The sequence below is a fragment of the Pezoporus occidentalis genome, unplaced genomic scaffold, assembly GCF_034315485.1.
Source record: "Pezoporus occidentalis ecotype Australia unplaced genomic scaffold, CSIRO_AGI_Poc_V1 ctg201, whole genome shotgun sequence".
NCBI classification, from domain to species: domain Eukaryota; kingdom Metazoa; phylum Chordata; class Aves; order Psittaciformes; family Psittacidae; genus Pezoporus; species Pezoporus occidentalis.
The window spans coordinates 822,510-839,110 of NW_026913868.1; the positions used below are offsets into that span (position 1 = coordinate 822,510).

Genomic DNA, 16,601 nt, shown 5'->3' on the forward strand with positions numbered 1-16,601 from the left:
CTCTCAACAAACTGGAGGGGGAAAAGCCTCCCACATTTACAAGCAGCTACAAACCCTCGCGTGATCCAGAGCCACTGCGGTAAACATTGTGTGGTCAGAGACTGGTCTGGGGAGAAGGGAAGTGTGTATCCACAAAGAATAATTGATGTGCTTATTGGTTTTAAGTGAAAGAATCCTATTTTATTTTCTTCTATATTTTCAGCAAGCCAGTTATTGCAATGTGCCTGTTCCAGTTGCTGACACAAAAGCTGGTGCTTTGATCCTAGCGCCCTTTCAAAGCAATTTTGCCAGCTCTCCCATGCGGAAGCGTATGGGATGCTGAACAGGACATTGGGAGGTGCTTGAAAAGATTATCTGCAAAGCCGCACACAGAGAAGGGAAACGTGATGTCGGAGGAAGCTTTCTGCAACAGAATTATCCACAGCATCTCACACGAGCAGGGGAACCCAGGAAACCTCCGTGGAGGTGGTGAGGCTTGTCATGTCAGCATCCACAGCAGAAGCTCTGACCCACACACGTCCTGCAGCCCTCAGCTGCTGCTGTGTTGTTTCTAAGTTACAAGGAGGATGGTGATGTGCCACTGTAATTCCTGGTTATGCAGTTCAGCCAGTTGCACTTTTGCTTCCATCCAGATGCCCTCCAGGCTCTTTTCCATGTTATAAACCAAACAGCCTGCAGCATCTCATGTAGAAGGCAGAAACTAGTGTCCTGGACGCTCGCTTGGTGCTGCACTCCTGCTTTTTGTTTGTCACAAATGCTTTTCATGCAGAGCAATCTCAGATGAAACAAACTGCAAAGAGTAAGCATGTTTTAAAAAGAAAACATGTGCTTTTTATTTCAGGGGCGAGGGTGTATTAGTTTCAAAATGAAAAAGGGTGTTTGGCTCCCTGTCCATGTACAGTGTAATAAGGGGCTCCTGGCTGTTTATGCTTCGTGGCATGGCTGCAAAGGAGCACTCAGCAGCAGCCCGGACACCCTTCAGATTTCCAACTGCAATACAAAAAAGGAAACAGGAAAGAATGATGTAAATGTGTAATGAAGCCTGTGCTTGCGATGGGCTCTGAGCAGCACTGCCAGTGCTCCAGCCTACTCCTCCTCTCCTCGTGCTTTTCAGAGGGGGCTGTGGCAGAAGGAGAGGTGGGTGCTGCTGGAGGTTTGCAGAGCCCTTGGCTGGGTTGCAAGTCTCCTGATTGCCTCTGCTGCCTCTGTCTTGCTTCCAGCTGTTGGCCCTCAGCCCCTACTTGATGCAACAAGTTCTTAAGGGGGGGAAAGAGGGGAAAAATAATATATATTCTTATATAAATATAAAAATAATGCATTTTTGTTTGTTTGATACATCACCATTAGCTGAAAAATCAATGTCAGGGTGCTTTTATCTCAGGCACCCTGCGACTAAGGCCCACTGAGACACCCCACTCACATGTTAAAATTGTTTTTTCTAATGCAAGTAGGAAAATGTTTGTAAATGTGATATGAGTGTTCTGTTTGAGGGGCACTGGATGGGCCACATCAAAGCAAAACCACCAAAGCCAGCACCTGCTCTGGCAAGGGAGCTCTTCTCTTGCAGGTTGTCAAGCAAACCCCATTGTCAAAGCTCCTTTGGGGAGCAATCACCTTAAAATCATCCAGGGACTCCTGTGCTTCCCCTTCTCTTTCCTTGTAGTTTTCTGTAATCTTGTAATTAGTTCCTGGTATGGTAACGGGACTGTGCTTTGTTATCCTTCATCCTCCAGGTGTGCCTACACACAGTGTACTTGCACCACTGCGGCTTCTCCTTGTTCCACAGGTTACAAGCAGACAACAGATTTAGTTCCTTTTATCCCAAATCTGCTGTGCACGACCCAGGGAACTCGCCCAGCCAAACCCGGGCAAGGCTCCCTGCTCCCTCACTGCCAAGCACGCAGCGGCCAGCGCCGGCTCGTCTCAACAAGCTGCCGATGGAGCTGGGAAGGGGGAAGGGAGCAAAGCCACTTGGCTCCTGGCTCCCCACTCCTGCTCCAGCGGCTGCTGGGACACCCACGGGGAGCATCCCAAATCCCACAGTTCCAAATCATGGGCTTTGTAAGCACCCCAGTGTGTTTCACCGGAGGAAGTGGTGCTTTGAGCCGCTTGCAGCCCCTGGCTTTTGTGGAAATGTCGAAACCCAGCGATTACCAGCTTTTTGCAGCGGGTACGCCTCTTAAGGGGGTTTAGGAAACACGGGGATACACTGAGGAGCTCGCAGGCCCTCTCCTGCTCCTGCTAGGGAAGGGGTTTGCTCAGTGCTGGAGTTGCAGGGACTTCTCTGGGAGATGAGACCTTCTGTGGGCTCCAGCCTCCCCTCCTCTTTGCGGTCTGAGCAAGGAGAAGCCGAGAGGGCTCATGGGTTTCCTTTTCTGCTCCTGCTTCTACTTTTTTTTTTTTTTTAATAAACTCTGGCCTTTTTTCCTTTTTTTTTTTTTTCCCTCCTTCCCTTTGGCTTGCTCGCTTTTAACTCTTTGCTTTCACTCCCAGCACTGCTCTTGTCTTACAGTCCCCACAGTTTGAGGAATCTCCAGGTCTACACAAAGCACTCAGTCAAGTGCACCAGGCACAGGCTGTGTCTTGCGTCTGAACTTAGTTTATTTTGGAAGCTGAGTGGATCTAAGCCAATGAGATATGCAGCATCTAGGAAAAAAAGCTAGGGCGCTCAGGCTAAGAAGCCTGGCTCTTCACCATGGGTCAGACCACCGGGCGCAAGCTGGAGCTTCTCCACTGCCTCTCAGTGGGCAGCGTAGCGTGGCTGTTAGGGGAGAAATTGTCTGTTAGAAGAATGTGATGGAGATGATGAGAGGTTTGGAGGAGCAACACTGCAAGAAAAAGCTCTTTCAGCTCTGAGTTAAGGGGGATATAATGATCTGCACAGACTGTGTCACTGCTGAGGAGGAAGAAGGCCAAGGAAGAGTGTGACAGAGGTCTGTAAGATGATGAATGGCTTTGAGACAGTGTATTTTCCTTTATTAGGTGGGATAATGAGTGAAACCAGTTTGCAACAAGTCCAAAACCACATGGAGCCTTCCATCTCAGTCTCCTGTGGAGCTGTGAGACTGTTGCAGGATGCTCTGGGTTACTAAAGGTTCGCATTGCTCCGGAAGCTTATATGACATACAGATAGGAGTCCACCAAGGGCTGTTAAGTACAGAGATGTCACTTCTGGCTCACAAAGTTATCAACCTGTAGGTTGCTGAAGGCTTTGAGACTCTTCACAGGGATATCAGCAAAGGCTTGTCCTGTGCTGGATCTCCCTTCCAAAAGGTCTCAGTGTTGGGAGCGCTGGGAGCACCCTACAGAGATCTTCCACCTGAGCTAGCGGAGAGGGTTTGGAGGCCTCTGGCTAGATGCACATGACACAGTCAGGATTTGTCTTCCCCTAAGGCTTGCTGACAGCAGATGAGATCTCAGCGCCACTCCCCGAGTGGGCTTTTAGGATCACAGTAATTCCTTCTTGGCCCTGCCTCTGTTGATCTCCACCTCCCTGCAGTCCTGGGCTTTTTACCCAGCCAACCCTCCTTACTTAACTCTGCTTCATTTAAAATAGAAAATTAATAATTAACTGGCCTCTCCTTTGAGCGGCACGTAAAGAAAATCCCTAACAGCCGCCGTACCGGTTGTCTGTTGCCCCGGAGTCTGTTTGTTTTTCCAACAAGCTGCTCTGCTGCTGCCGGTGTTTTGGGGTGGCCTCCTGACCGCCCTAGGGCTTTCCTCCACCAGCCAGAGCCACCCCTCTTTGCAAACAGCCCGTCCTGCTGCAATGCATCTCTTCGCCATGGTATTTGTGAAATATTATGGGTATTTCAGAAGCTGCCCACCTGTTTGCATCTGCAAGGGCTTCCCTCTGAGCCCAGGTGTACCAGCAGCACCCAGCAGCATCTCACCACCTTCTCTGACCTCCATCTTCTTGTACCCATCTTGCAGCACGCACCAACCTGCTCCAGCTGTTGGAGGTGAAACAGGGAGTGACTTTACCCTAGTCTGGTAAGACACTGGCACAGGTTGCCCAGAGAAGCTGTGGCTGTCCCATCCCTGGCAGTGTTCAAGGCCAGATTGGACAGGGCTTGGAGCAACCTGGTCTAGTGGAAAGTGTCCGTGCCCATGGCAGTGGGGTTTGAGCTAGATGAGCTTTACAGTCCCTTGCAACCTAAACCATTCTGTGATTCTGTGATAGGAAAGGAGGTAGGAGTTGATTGGTTTTTACTTAATTAATGTGTTTCCCTTTTTAATGAAAGATACTTTGGTTGGCCGGAGAGGGGAGTTTAGCCTTTGCCTTTTCCAGTGGAGAAAAGTCCTGAGTTATTTCGCTTCTGACTACAGACCAGGAACATCACCACCCTCTTCTTTGGGGCTCCAAGGACAACTCCAACAATGTCCAGAGGCACCTCTTTTAGGTACATTCAATCTAAACCCAAATAATTCTGGCAGAACTGGATGAAAGAAATCCTCTTTCATAGAGATTGACCCTTGTGATTGATGGACGAGCTTGCAAATGCTCTAACCTCCCTCCCTTATTTTTAGGACCCTCATAAAGCTGTTGTTAGTGTTCATCTCCATCCCAGTGCAAATCAACCAATGGGTTAATACTTACTGAGGGACAGGGAGATGCCCACACGCTCCTTCTGGGATACCACGGAAAACCAGGCTCAATCCAGGAAAATCTTCAGTCTTATCAAATCTTCATGCATCACGCTCCTGAAAATTTAGTGTTTCCCCTTATGCTACTAAAATTACTTGCAGCAGTGCAGGTGTGAGGGGTTTGGTCAGACTTGACCCAATGCTGGGGACCTTTATGCATCTCTTGGCCCCCATTGTTTTATTTTCTCTTTATTAAAACGGTGTTTCGCACAGAATTCCACCAGCAGCACCAGACCTCATCTCCTTTAGTGGCGTTTCAAGCAATTCCAGCCCCCACGCACTCCTCACAGGACAGTGAACTGTCACCTTTCTCCTTCCTGGCAGCACTGGGATACAGTTTGGGACCTTTGTCCCTGTGTGGAGGAGCAGGGTGGGTGCTGTGGGTGACAGCAAAGCTGTGAGGAGGGAAACCTGCTGGGGAAGACAATATTTTTCCCTTTAATCTCAGTTTTTGATGTTTCTCTGTAGGGCTGCAGATGGTGTGGAGTGGTACATGCCTGCCCTCCTGTATGCCTGTGGAGACGCTGCTCCAGCTCAGGGGATGATACCAACAGCCTCTGTGCATAGGACAACAGGACTGTATGGAAAAGCAGGTGAATGTACAGGAAGGTGGATGAGTGTACAGGAAGGCAGGTGGCCATACAGGAAGGCAGAAGACTGTACAGGGAGGCAGATGAGTGTGTTGGAAAGGAGGTGAGCCTACAGGAAAACATGTGAACATATACAAAGGCAGGTGAACATATGGGAAGGTGGGGTGTATGATGGATGACTGTATAGGAAGACAAATGAGTGTATAGGAGACAGGTTAGCATATAGGAAGGCTGTTGAGCATATGGAAGGCAGGTGGATGTGTGGAAGGATGGTTGAGTATATAGAGAGGCAGGTGAGTGTATAGGAAAGCATATAACCATTTAGGAAGACAGATGAACATATACGAAGGCAGGTGAGTGCGTAGGAAGGTAGATGAGTGCACAAGAAGGCAGGTGAGCGTACAGATCCCAGCAGCCCTGACCACGCTGCGGGATCAGTTATCTGTAGCCCCTTAGTGGCAGCCCCTCCCTCCACCAGTGTCAGCCGGTGCTGCAGGGGGATGGTGGGTCTGTAGGGCAGGAGCAAGACCCGGGTGAGCAGAAACCTATAACTCTGCATGGCCCTGAGCCACCCAAACCTCGCCTCACCAAACGCAGTCACATCAGCGCAGTTGCAAACCAGCGTGCTGGGGTTGTGCAAGTTGACTCACCCGTCCGCTTGCAGCAGCACGCTGCCATCCAGAAACAAGTGAAAATAGAAACATCCCCGGCTCCTGGGCCAGGAATAACCTTGCAGGGTATTTATTTTTTTGGTGGAGGTTTTTTTTCCCCTTTAAAGTGAAATCCTTTTTTTTTTCATTCTCCCTGACTCAGCCTCGGGAAAGCCACCACATTGTGGCAAAGTCTCCTCCCAGCTTCTCCACTGTGGCCTGTGGCCACCAGTGATGGTGCTGGTGGGGGCAGATGCAGGAGGGGAAAAGCCCAGTCTGGGGAGATGATGCCACATCCTGGTGGGACATGGTTTGTGTTTTTGCCAGGATGCTGAGCTCAGGAGCAAAAAGGGGAGGAGGAGTGCTTGAGGTTGTAGCCCAGGCTGCTTTGGAGGTTTATATGGTGAGAGAAGGAGGGAGGAGAGGATGGATGACTGCTGGGATGGTGAGCTGGGAGATGGGAGCTGCCAGTCCCTTGTGCCTCAGTGGTGGGACGGATGTGACAGGTCTCCTTGGGTATGCCCGCTTTAGGATGAGCATCCACTGGTGGCTGCCATCAAATGTCAAATGAGAGGTGGTGGGAAGCAGGGAAGGGGGAGATGAGGCCATGCTGATCCCCATGAAACTGCCTGGGCCTGGTGGGTGGTTGCATCCATAGGGGAGGTACAGGGACGTCCTGAGAGCAGGCACAACAGCGTTATCTCAGTCACGCCACATAACTGCTGCTCCTATTGTATGCTGCCCTCCAGGCCTCCCCAGGGCCCTGCCAGCCTTTTGAGGGGGGAGATAAGCCAAGCCCCACCGTTCTATCAGTCCAGCCCACACCTAGGATCCAGCAAAACGCTGCTGCTGTCTGCACCCCTGCCCAAGCCTTCATGGCAGGATGCTTGTCCCTCCAGCAGAACCCATCCAAACTGCTCCAGGGATGAAGGAGAACACAGCATGCCCATTAAAAATGATTAGAATAGCAATTAAGGACTATTTACACAGCTCTCTATCCATGTAAGCAACACATTCCTACAGGTGATTTTTCACAGGGAGTCCAACCTAGGTGGAATCACAGAATCATTTGGATTGGAAAAGACCGTTAAGATCATCAAACCCAACCGTTAACCCAGCACTGCCAAGGCCAGCACTAAACCATGTCTCTGAGCACCACATCTACACGTCTGTTAAATCCCTTCAGGGACTGTGACTCCTCCACTGCACTGGGCAGCCTGTTGCAGTGCTTGACAACCTTTTAGGGGAAGAATTTATTCCTCATATATAATGTAAACCCTCCCCTAGAGCAACTTAAGGCTGTTTCCTCTTGTTCTATTGCCTGCTACTTGGGAGAAGAGACAGACACCCACCTCACTACAACCTCCTGTCAGGCAGTTGTAGGGAGCGATAGGGTACCCCTGAGCCTCCTTTTCTCCAGGCTGAACACCCCCAGTTCTCTCAGCTGTCCCTCACAGGACTTGTGCTCCAGACCCTTCACCAGCTCCATTGCCCTTCTCTGGACCCCCACTCCAGCACCTCAATGTCTCTCTTGTAGTGAGGGGCCCAGAAATGAGCACAGGATTTGAGGTGCGGCCTCACCAGTGCTGAGTAAAGGGGAATAATCACTGCCTCCATCCTGCTGGCCACACTATCGCTGACACAAGGCAGGGTGCCATTGCTGGCACACTGCTGGCTCAGACTTGATCAACACCCCCAAACACCGTATTCATTTTTGGATTCTTTTTGGACCTTCTCCAAAAATAATCACACATTTTTCTTCTGTGGTTTTTCTTCAGTCAACCACATGTGGGGGTCACCCACAACCCGCTCCCCACAAGTCAATGGGCAATGGGGATGCCCTGGAGAGGCACTCAGGGACACCCATGCTGAATGGCAAGAGATAACCTGGGCCATCTATGCTTAATGTCAGATCTGGGGAGGGAGCAGGCAGCTCTCCATGGCTGCTGTCTGCAGACAGGAAAACCCTCCATCAAGCTTGTATGAACAGGCTGGGCTTGAGGCAGCTCCAAACCATCTCTGGGGTATCCTATCCCACATCAAAGCGCTTTTCCGGCAGTGATGGAGCTGCTTCTTCTTCTTGGGGCTCAGGGGGCCTGGCAGGCTGCCGGCGCTGTTTGCACACCCGGGCATACACAGGGACGGGGCTCCCCTCGCTGCCTGGCTCCTCCTGAGTGATGATCTCCTGCATGGAGATGCTCGGCTCGTCCTTGGTGGGCAGAGATGGGGAGTCCCCTGGGGTGCTGCCAGCATTCCCAGGCTTTTTCTGTATCTCAGATTTGTACCGGATGCTTTCATAGATTCGTCCATCGGGATCTGGCATAGGATCCACCATGGTTGTGCTGGTATCCCCCGGCAGAACCGGCAGCTCCCGGTGCCGCAGAAACTCTGGAGTCCTCAAGGCTGGTTCGGAGAGTGTGTGGGAATTGGGTATGCAGCCCAGCACATGCAGCCTGGGATCTCCTCCTGTGGGTTTATCCTGCAACTCACCAGGAGAGGGGGTGCCTGCAGGGAGGGAGAATTGGGGGTTATAGAATCATAGAAGCATAGAGCAGTTTGAGTTGGAAGGGAGCTTAAAGCTCATCCAGTTCCAACCCCCCTGCTACAGGCAGTGGCACCTCCCACTAGACTGGAGTGGGTACCCCCAGAGCCATCACACTGGGGAGCATCCCTGGCTGATGCAAGGGTAAAGTAGCACCCAGTAATTAAATGTGCCTCGCTCCCACTTCCTTCCCCACTCTCCACTCTTAGTAAGCAAGATAATACGCAAAGAAAAACCAGTGCAAGCATCCTGGGTCGCTGGCGGGGCCATGCTCCCTGCCATGGGGCCAGTGTGGTGCTGGGACCTGCCACCCTCCTTCCTGCACAGCGGCTCATGCCTTTGGTCAAATATTTATCCAAGAAGGAGGCTGTGCTCTGTGCAGGGTTTGTCAACATGGGGAGCTGGTGAGGCAGGACGCTCAGCCGGTTTGCTTGCCCCAGAAGAGAAGGAGACTGGAAAAGCTGTGTAACCTTGGTGTTTCTCCTCCTGCAGTAAATATGCAGAGATATGGCGGTCCCGTGTGATTTGGGGTGCCCCAGCTGTGGTTGGGGTGTGTGTGTGCAGCACAGAGGTGGGTTCAGATCTGCGCCAGAGCCCCTCAGGGCCACTGAAGTCTCCCCTACCCCACAACTTTGTCCTGGCAGAAAGCAGCCCCTGCCACCTGAGCACCCCAACATGAGCACTCCAGCATGAGCACCCCAGTGTGACCCCCTTTGCAAGAGCACTGTGGTGAACCCCAGCATCCCACCTGTGCACCCCAAGGTGCCAAGGCTTCATTGTCAGGGGTCCCCTCCCTGCCCCACTGCAGAAAAGCAGGAGAGGGCTAGGGATACCTTGCTGGGAGTGGGAATTGCAGCCAGGGGAGCCCCATGAATAGGGTTTGGGGGGTGAGCTGGTGGGGCCACCCCATGAAATACTGTGGAACCCCCACTGTAGTGCAAAGAGGAGCAGGAATTTCATTTGAGCATCTTGAAGCTCAGCCACGGTGTCATAAAAAAGGGAAATTATTAGTACATGAGCTGTAATCATCCTTGTTACCCAGCACGCTAAGTAAAGGGTTCCTGGAGCAAACGAGAAGAGAAACTCATCTTGTCTCTGTGGAAAAGCAAATGGGCTGAACACTTAATCCAGTGGGAAGGTTTGGAGCATTAACACATCTTTTTAAAAGCTTTTCAAAGCAATTCCCTTCTTATCAGCACAAAGGAGGCCACAGAGAAGGCCAAGGGAGTGTTCTGAAACACCTGACACGATCCTGCCAGAGGAACTGAGACTTGTGGCAGGTTTTACTGGGATACATTGCTGTAACTGGGAAGTTTAGGAGCTTCTTTTGGACCACGCAGCCTCCTGCGAGCCCCTTCCCCATGGCCATAGGGCATCCTCATCCCTTCTGCATGTCAGGGAACTGAAATAGCTGTTTGCTGCTAATGAGCTTCACTGATTTCCCCAATTTTGGCTGCAGTGACCCTGGCCGGGGGGTGCAGGGGTGCAGCCCCACACATCTGCCCAAGGGCTGGCTCAAAGTCCTGCCGAGCCCCTGCGTTCCTCCAAGTTCATCAGCTGGGCAAATCATTAACAGGGCTGGATCAGTTGAGTGAGGTTGAGCAAGAGTTGAGCCCAGGGACCTTCGACCACTGCCCAGCATCTCAGCATGGGGATCCCCATCCTGCTGCATCCCACACCTACAGCAGGACCTGGGAAGGTGCTCCACAGGAGCACCCACGTCCCTGGGTGCTTGAGGGCCCAGGGAACACCCACAGCAGTGGCACCAGGGATGGCAGAGGAGCACAGTCACCATCCCTGTCACAGGACCTACCTCCTGGCAGCGCCGCTCCCCTGTCGCTGGAGCTCAGCCTTGCCAGCTTCACCTGCAGCAGGAACAAATGGTTGCTCACATATTAGCCTCCCTGGGCAGTTGTGCATCTCCCCACAGCACTTGTGTGTCCCCCCTGGCTCTTGTGCATTCACTCAGCCCTCATCCATCCTCCCCCACAGTTGTGTATCCCCCTCCAGGCACTCATTTAACCCCCAAAGTCCTTTTGGAGCCCTCCTCAGGCACTTGTGCATTCTGCTGGTACTTGTGCATGCTCCCAGGGACTCACGCATCCTCCTCCCAGCACTCGTGCATCCCCTCCTGGTGCCTGTGCATTCACCCAGCACGTGTGCATCTGTCCCCCCCAGCACTTTTGCATCCTCTCCTGGCACTTGGAGAGGATGCCAAGCACCCACTCATGCACTCGTGTGGCAGTTACAAATGGAAAGATTTTCCCCGTGACAGGCCAGCGTTTGGTCAGTCTGCCCTTCAATTAACAAGACATGATTTTGTAAGGCTCTTCTAATCAGGAATTTCTGTCCTTGAAATAAATCATCCCAGAGAATGAAAAGAAACCTGATAAAGCCAATGAGGAATTTTGTTCTGAACTTTGCATTAACCTGTAGTCATTAACACGGTAAAAGCTCCCTACCAGCCCAAGCCCCATCCCCAGAGCATGTGCGTGGTGAAAGAAGTACGTGCTGTGTCTTTAAAAAGAGGCGAGAGAATGGAAGAGCCAATGATAGCAGACACAGGGTGTGACATACCCGGAAAACACGGATTTTTGCTGTTTGAAATGTACAAAAGTGGACAGGGGGCAGAGCGAGGGGTGAGAGCTTTGTGGTTTAGCACCGAGCACCAGACGTGGTGCGATTTGGAATTAAAACAGTACCTCAGCTTTGTGTGTAGGTGTTCGGCACAGCAGGTACCGGATGCTTTATTGAGGGACAACATTTCTGGTGACCCCAGTGGGACTGCACTGACTGCCTTGCATGGATCATCTTGCTGCATGAGTGGGGAGCAGTGATCTGAGACACCTCAGGTCCCCCCTCCTGCAGCTGGGCAGTAAGTGACACAGCAGCGCGATGCCTCCATGAGATACTGAACAAGGAATACAAGGGACTTTGGTGAGTGGAAAACCTGTTTCCGCTTCTGGTTCTGTTTATGGTTATTCTGCATAAACTGCTCCATAAAAAGATTGCAGCAAGTTTAATAAGCTTCTAACGTAGAATGGTAAAATCAACGAGTTTGGAAAAGACCTGTAAGATCACCAAGTCCAGCCATTACCCCAGGACTGCCAAGTCCACCACTAAACCATGTCCCTGAGGACATCTACATGATTTCTGATCACTTCCAGGGACGGTGGCTCCACCGCTTCCCTGGGCAGCCTGCTCCAATGCCTAAGCACCCTCTCAGTGAAGACATTTTTCCTAATACCCAGTCTACACCTCTCCTGCGCTGCCCTGGTGCAGCTCGAGGCCGTTACCTCTTGTCCTGTCACTTGTCACTTGGGAAGGGGGTGTTGGGGCGAGAGCCCTATCCCCTTTCCCCACCGCCCCCGTTCCGCGACTGCCCCCCCCTGCGCCGCGGTGAGAGGGAAGGGAAGAGCGAGGGAGCTGCTCTGCTGCGTACGAAACCCTGCCCCGGCATCAAGTCGGCTACGAGCGATTTAGCGCCGGGTGCCCCAGTGCCACGCGGTACGCGATGGGGGAGAGGCGGAGCCGCATTCGTCCGCCCCTCCGGTCGCTCGGCCCTGGGCCCGCTCCGCAGGAGGCGGGCAGCTATTGCGGGCGCGGCGGTGCCCCCGCGGTGTCGCCGCGTCTGGGCGGGACTCGGCGGCTTCCAGCCATGAGCCTGCAGATGGTAGCCTCACACCAGGGCTCCTCGGTCAAGCGCGCTCACCGGGGTCTGAACCTGCGGTTCCTCTTGCGCTGAGCAGGATTACTATTGCAACAACACGTCGTCATTAAGGGTAAAACTAACCGGTCTCACGGCAGTCTAAACCCAGCTCATGCTCCCTATTAGAAGGTGAGCAACCTGATGCTTCACAACAGGAGGAAATCATCGAAGGATCGAAAAGCAACGCTGCTCTGAAAGCTTGACTGCCACAAGCCACTTATGCCTGTGGTAACTTTCCTCATACCTCCTACGTAAAACCCAAAGAGCAAAAGCCAGGAGGATCACGAGTTGGTATTTGTGAAGAGCTTTTGCTCTTCTGCTCCTCTGGAGGTTTCTGTTCTCCCTGAGCTCACCTTAAGACACCTGCATTGTGCTTCTACATGTGTACTGCCCATTCAAACTCCCCACCTGCCACTGCCACTGCCACTGGAGCAGGGCCAGAAGCAAGAGCCTCCCTCAGGGCTCTCTCCCCTGCCCCACCAGGTAAAGGACAAACAAACAGAGAGGTGGTATTTCACCAATGGCTGGGATGCTGGCGGGCAGGATGCTCCACGCTGCTGAGCACACACTCAGCCTCCCATTTACTCTACACCTCTCATGTCTCTTCACAGCGCCGTACTAGAGTCAAGCTCAACAGAGCCTTCATTCCCCACTGATTCCGCCAAGTCTGTTCCCTTGGCTGTAGTTTCACTGGAGAGGGACAGTGGGAATCTTGTTCATCCCTTTGTGCATGTCACTGATTAGATGATGAGGCATTTGGCTACCTTGAGTCATTGTTACTCCCACTGTTCACCTGCACTTCATTGAATTTCTTCATTCTGACATTCAGACCACTGGGCAGAAATCACAACGTGTCAGCACCCACCATGGGCCTTTGCAGTGCTTTGTTTTGATTAAACATTAAGTGAACCCATTCCAGGGCACCCAACCCTTCACAAGGAAAAGAGAACTCTCCCCAGGGCTCTCACTGGCTTCTCCAGATCAGTTGCATCACTGCACTGGGCACCTCTCTGGGTTAGGGGATCTGAACCTGACTCCCTTTTGATCAGCTGAGGGCAATGGAGGCCATCGCCTGCCCTTTTGGAGCAGTGCTCGCGTATCACTTAGAGCCAACTGACCCATGTTCAACTTCTGTTCACAGGGAACCCTGCTCCACTTCAGCCTTCAGAGCTCTCATTTGAATATTTGCTACTATCAAAACCTGCACCTTCAGCACACACACACACACCCCTCCACCCCGTGCCTGCATCCCAGGCTTCAAGGTGCAATGCAGTGGCCCTCCTGCTTGTCATAGCATAGCCCCTCCCAACCCTTGCGCTGATAGTGACAACCGGGTATGGGCCTGACACTCCAGCACCATCCATTTTCAAGGCTAGTTGAAGAGATAGTATGGTGTGGCTTGCTCAACCGAAATACCCCCTTGTACCCCTTTAGTGTGAATCCTGAAATACTGGAGTAAATTTAGAGGGGATCCCCTAACAAAAAAAAAACACATTAAGAGATGCTGTAAACAGTGGTGGTCAATATGTGAACTGGGCAGTAGGGAGAAGAGAAGGCTTCATGGAGACCTTAGAGAAGCTTCCAGTGCCTAGAGGGACTGACAAGAAAGCTGGAGAGGGGCTTTTGGCCAAGGCCTGTAGGGACAGGACAAGGGGGAATGGCTTTAACCTGACAGAGGGGAGATTGAGATGAGATCCTAGGCAGAAGTTGTTCCCTATGAAGGTGCTGAGGCCCTGGCACAGGTTGCCCAGAGAAGCTGTGGCTGCCCCATCCCTGGCAGTGTTCAAGGTCAGGTTGGACGGGGCTTGGAGCAACCTGGTCTAGTGGAAGGTGTCCCTGCCTGTGTCAGGGGGTTGGAACTGGATGAGCTTTAAGGTTCCTTCCAACCCAAACCATTCTGTGATTCTGTGATTCTATGTTCCCTGTGCTGACACTGGAGCGATGTCAAAGCATGTGTGAGACACGGGCTGGAGGACATATGGGGTCAGGCCACTGTCCCCTATGCCCCCATCCCACCACCTTTCCCTCCAGCGGGAATATCAGCCACTGACAGCCACCCGAAGACACAGTGGGGACCCTCGGGGACTCACCCCTTGGACAGGCTCAGGGTTTTCTTTTGTTTTCTGGGTGGAAGATGGCCGGTTTGTCCTGCAGAAGAAGGAGAGGTCAGCGGTGCTGCAGCCCATCCCCAGGGATGCCTGGGTCAAGGTGGGCTCAGAGGTCACACAGCTCCCCCGTCCCTTCGTCTTGCTGCTGTTTTCTGTTTATTCACCCCTATGTCCCCTGCCCCAGTGCTCATCCCCTCTCCACCTGGCTGCAGAGGTTGGTTGCACTCAGAGCATCTGCCAGCACAGAGCTCCCTGCTTGCCATCCCCCATGGGCATGGACAGTGACAGCCCCTCTCCACCCATGACATTTCCCTGGAGCCCACAATATCCTTGGCAAACCCTCAGGAAGAAGTCAGATTCCCTCTTTTTTTGCCCCTTGTCCCAACCAAACATACCTGTGGAAGAAGGAGCAGAGGAGGAGCAGGAGCAGCAGCAAGAAGCCAGTGGTGGCCAAACCCCAGGCCACTGTGGCTGCTGACCCCACTGCCAGCACTGGAGCCATCGAGCCCCCAGCAGGGAGGCAGACCTGAGGGAGAAAGAAGCCCAAGTCAGGCCACTGGAAGGGGGTTGGGGTAATAACAGGGTGCACAGGGCTGGGTAGGGAGTGCTGGAGGGGGCTCCCATTCTCCCTTTAATATCAGGATCAAGTTTTCCAGGGATACCTCCCCATCCCTTTACACCCTCAGCCCAGCACCATCCCACCCTGCTCTCCCTTCCCAGGAGGCAGAGGATTTTAGTGTGATTGCAGGTGCAGCAAAGGTCCATGTGTTGAACAAACACATAGTGGTGGCACCTATGGCCCCTCTTGCTGGCAGGGTCAGGGAAGTCATGCCCCATCCTGCCTTCTCGGAGCAGTGGCTGCTCTCATCTCTGCTGCGCGGGGCAGCAAGCGGGAAAACCAGCTGGGGCATGGGGAGTGATGCTGCTGCACCGGGCGTCCCCACTGCATCTCCCCCGGTGCCCCTGAACCCACCACCACCCTTGGGAAAACACACTGCCAGCATTCTGCCCAAAATCCAGCTTCTTCTTCCTCCCAAACCCCCCTGTTTAAAATTTCGGGTGAACTGAGCTCCCCTGAGCCCTCCTTCGAGATGAGAGCCCGGCAAACCGAAACGCAGAACAGGCTGAGCCCGCTCTGCCGGCTGTGACTCAGCCTTCCCGGCATGACATCCCAGCCCTTGGAGCCATGCCGGGGGTCGGGAACCCCACAGTCCGGCAGCTCCACAGCCGGGATCCCCCTGGCTGGGTGTGAAGGCAGGCTGCAGCCTGGCGGTGCTTTTGCCTCTTGGACAAAATTCATTAGGGATTTATTCCTAATGGATGCTCCAGGCATCTTCCTTTAGCTGATTTGCCAGCCCTAGGACACACACTGGGTCTGAGACACCCATGATGTCCTGCACCACTGAGCCCTCCAACCCACCACACCCTGTGCCAACCTGCTCTGCCTCAGTTTCCCCAACTGTGCCCTGAGACGAGGCAGACCAGCCTCAGCTCAAGGTGCTTTCCTGCACCCCACCTTGCTTAGCACCTCAACCCAGGGTGGGGACGGGTTAGGGGCTGGGGTCACCCCATGGCTCAGGACCTCCCCGTTCCCCCCCCCCGGGAAGCCACTCACCCCACGGCAGTGCCGGGCGCAGGCGGCTCCTCTCGCTGCTCAACTTTGGATGGGAGCGGTGGCTGGGTGGCACCCGCCGCACCCCGGCTTCCTGCTCCCGCAGGACACCCGTCAGCACCCGGGCCCGACCGAGCACGATTCCATGTCAGGGGAAGGCTGCACCACTAGGAGGGGTCCTGCGCTCCCAGCATCCCTGAAACTTGCACCCCCAGGAAGGATCCCGGTTCCCAGGAGGTGTCCTGCACCCCCACACCCAGCAGCTCAGAGACCTGCAACCCAGAAGGGGTTCTGGTACCCCAGGTGGGGTTCTTGTACCCCCAGAGACAGTACTTGTGAGACTGGGAATGTGTGGAGGAGTCCTGCACCCACAGAGCCGGCACTCCGGAAACCCACAGCCCTCAGGCGGGTCCTGTACTCCCGGGAGGGGTCTTATATCCCCAGACCCCACAGCCTTGAAACCCACAGCTCCAGGAGGGGTCCCTGCACCCCCAGAGCCAGCCTTCCCACTGAGAAGAGCCCCCAGAGCCAGTCCCTTCCTGCTTCTCCCAAGCTGTCCCTGGCCACCCACCTCTTGTTCAACTCCTGTCCCTTTGCCCTGAATTTTGGACACTCTGGTTCATCCCCCATCCTGGATCACATCCATCCTGGATCTCCAGCTGTGCTGGATCCCTGTATGCCCAGGATCACTCTCCATCCTGGATCACCTCCCCGTTTAACAGGGCCAGGAGCAACTGGACCAG

The 16,601-nt window shown here is 53.4% G+C and overlaps 1 protein-coding gene across 3 annotated transcripts; it reads right to left on the reverse strand.

Moving 5' to 3' along the window:
• Nucleotides 1–7,402: 7,402 nt before the first annotated feature.
• On the reverse strand, nucleotides 7,403–16,601 carry LOC134163585 (uncharacterized). Of its 3 annotated transcripts, none has more exons than XM_062618546.1 (5): nucleotides 16,430–16,601; nucleotides 14,642–14,772; nucleotides 14,229–14,286; nucleotides 10,243–10,294; nucleotides 7,403–8,392 (listed from the first exon to the last, which is right to left on the reverse strand). In XM_062618546.1, the coding sequence occupies exons 2-5, from the start codon at nucleotides 14,746–14,748 to the stop codon at nucleotides 7,917–7,919; spliced, it is 693 nt and encodes a 230-aa protein (XP_062474530.1). In that variant the 5' UTR covers nucleotides 14,749–14,772; nucleotides 16,430–16,601; the 3' UTR covers nucleotides 7,403–7,916. The 3 variants fall into 3 exon arrangements, with proteins under 3 accessions (XP_062474530.1, XP_062474531.1, XP_062474532.1); XM_062618547.1 differs by lacking the exon at nucleotides 16,430–16,601 and adding an exon at nucleotides 15,862–16,174; XM_062618548.1 differs by lacking the exon at nucleotides 16,430–16,601 and having other exon boundaries at nucleotides 14,642–14,884.

Excerpts from the sequence above, each read along its gene's own strand:
- LOC134163585 (XM_062618546.1), bottom strand. The coding sequence starts at position 14,748 with ATGGCTCCAGTGCTGGCAGTGGGGTCAGCAGCCACAGTGGCCTGGGGT. Across the intron at positions 14,287-14,641 it reads CTCTGCTCCTTCTTCCACAG|GACAAACCGGCCATCTTCCA; the intron begins GTATGTTTGGTT and ends CTTCTTCTGCAG. Across the intron at positions 8,393-10,242 it reads GGGAGCGGCGCTGCCAGGAG|GCACCCCCTCTCCTGGTGAG; the intron begins GTAGGTCCTGTG and ends CCCTCCCTGCAG.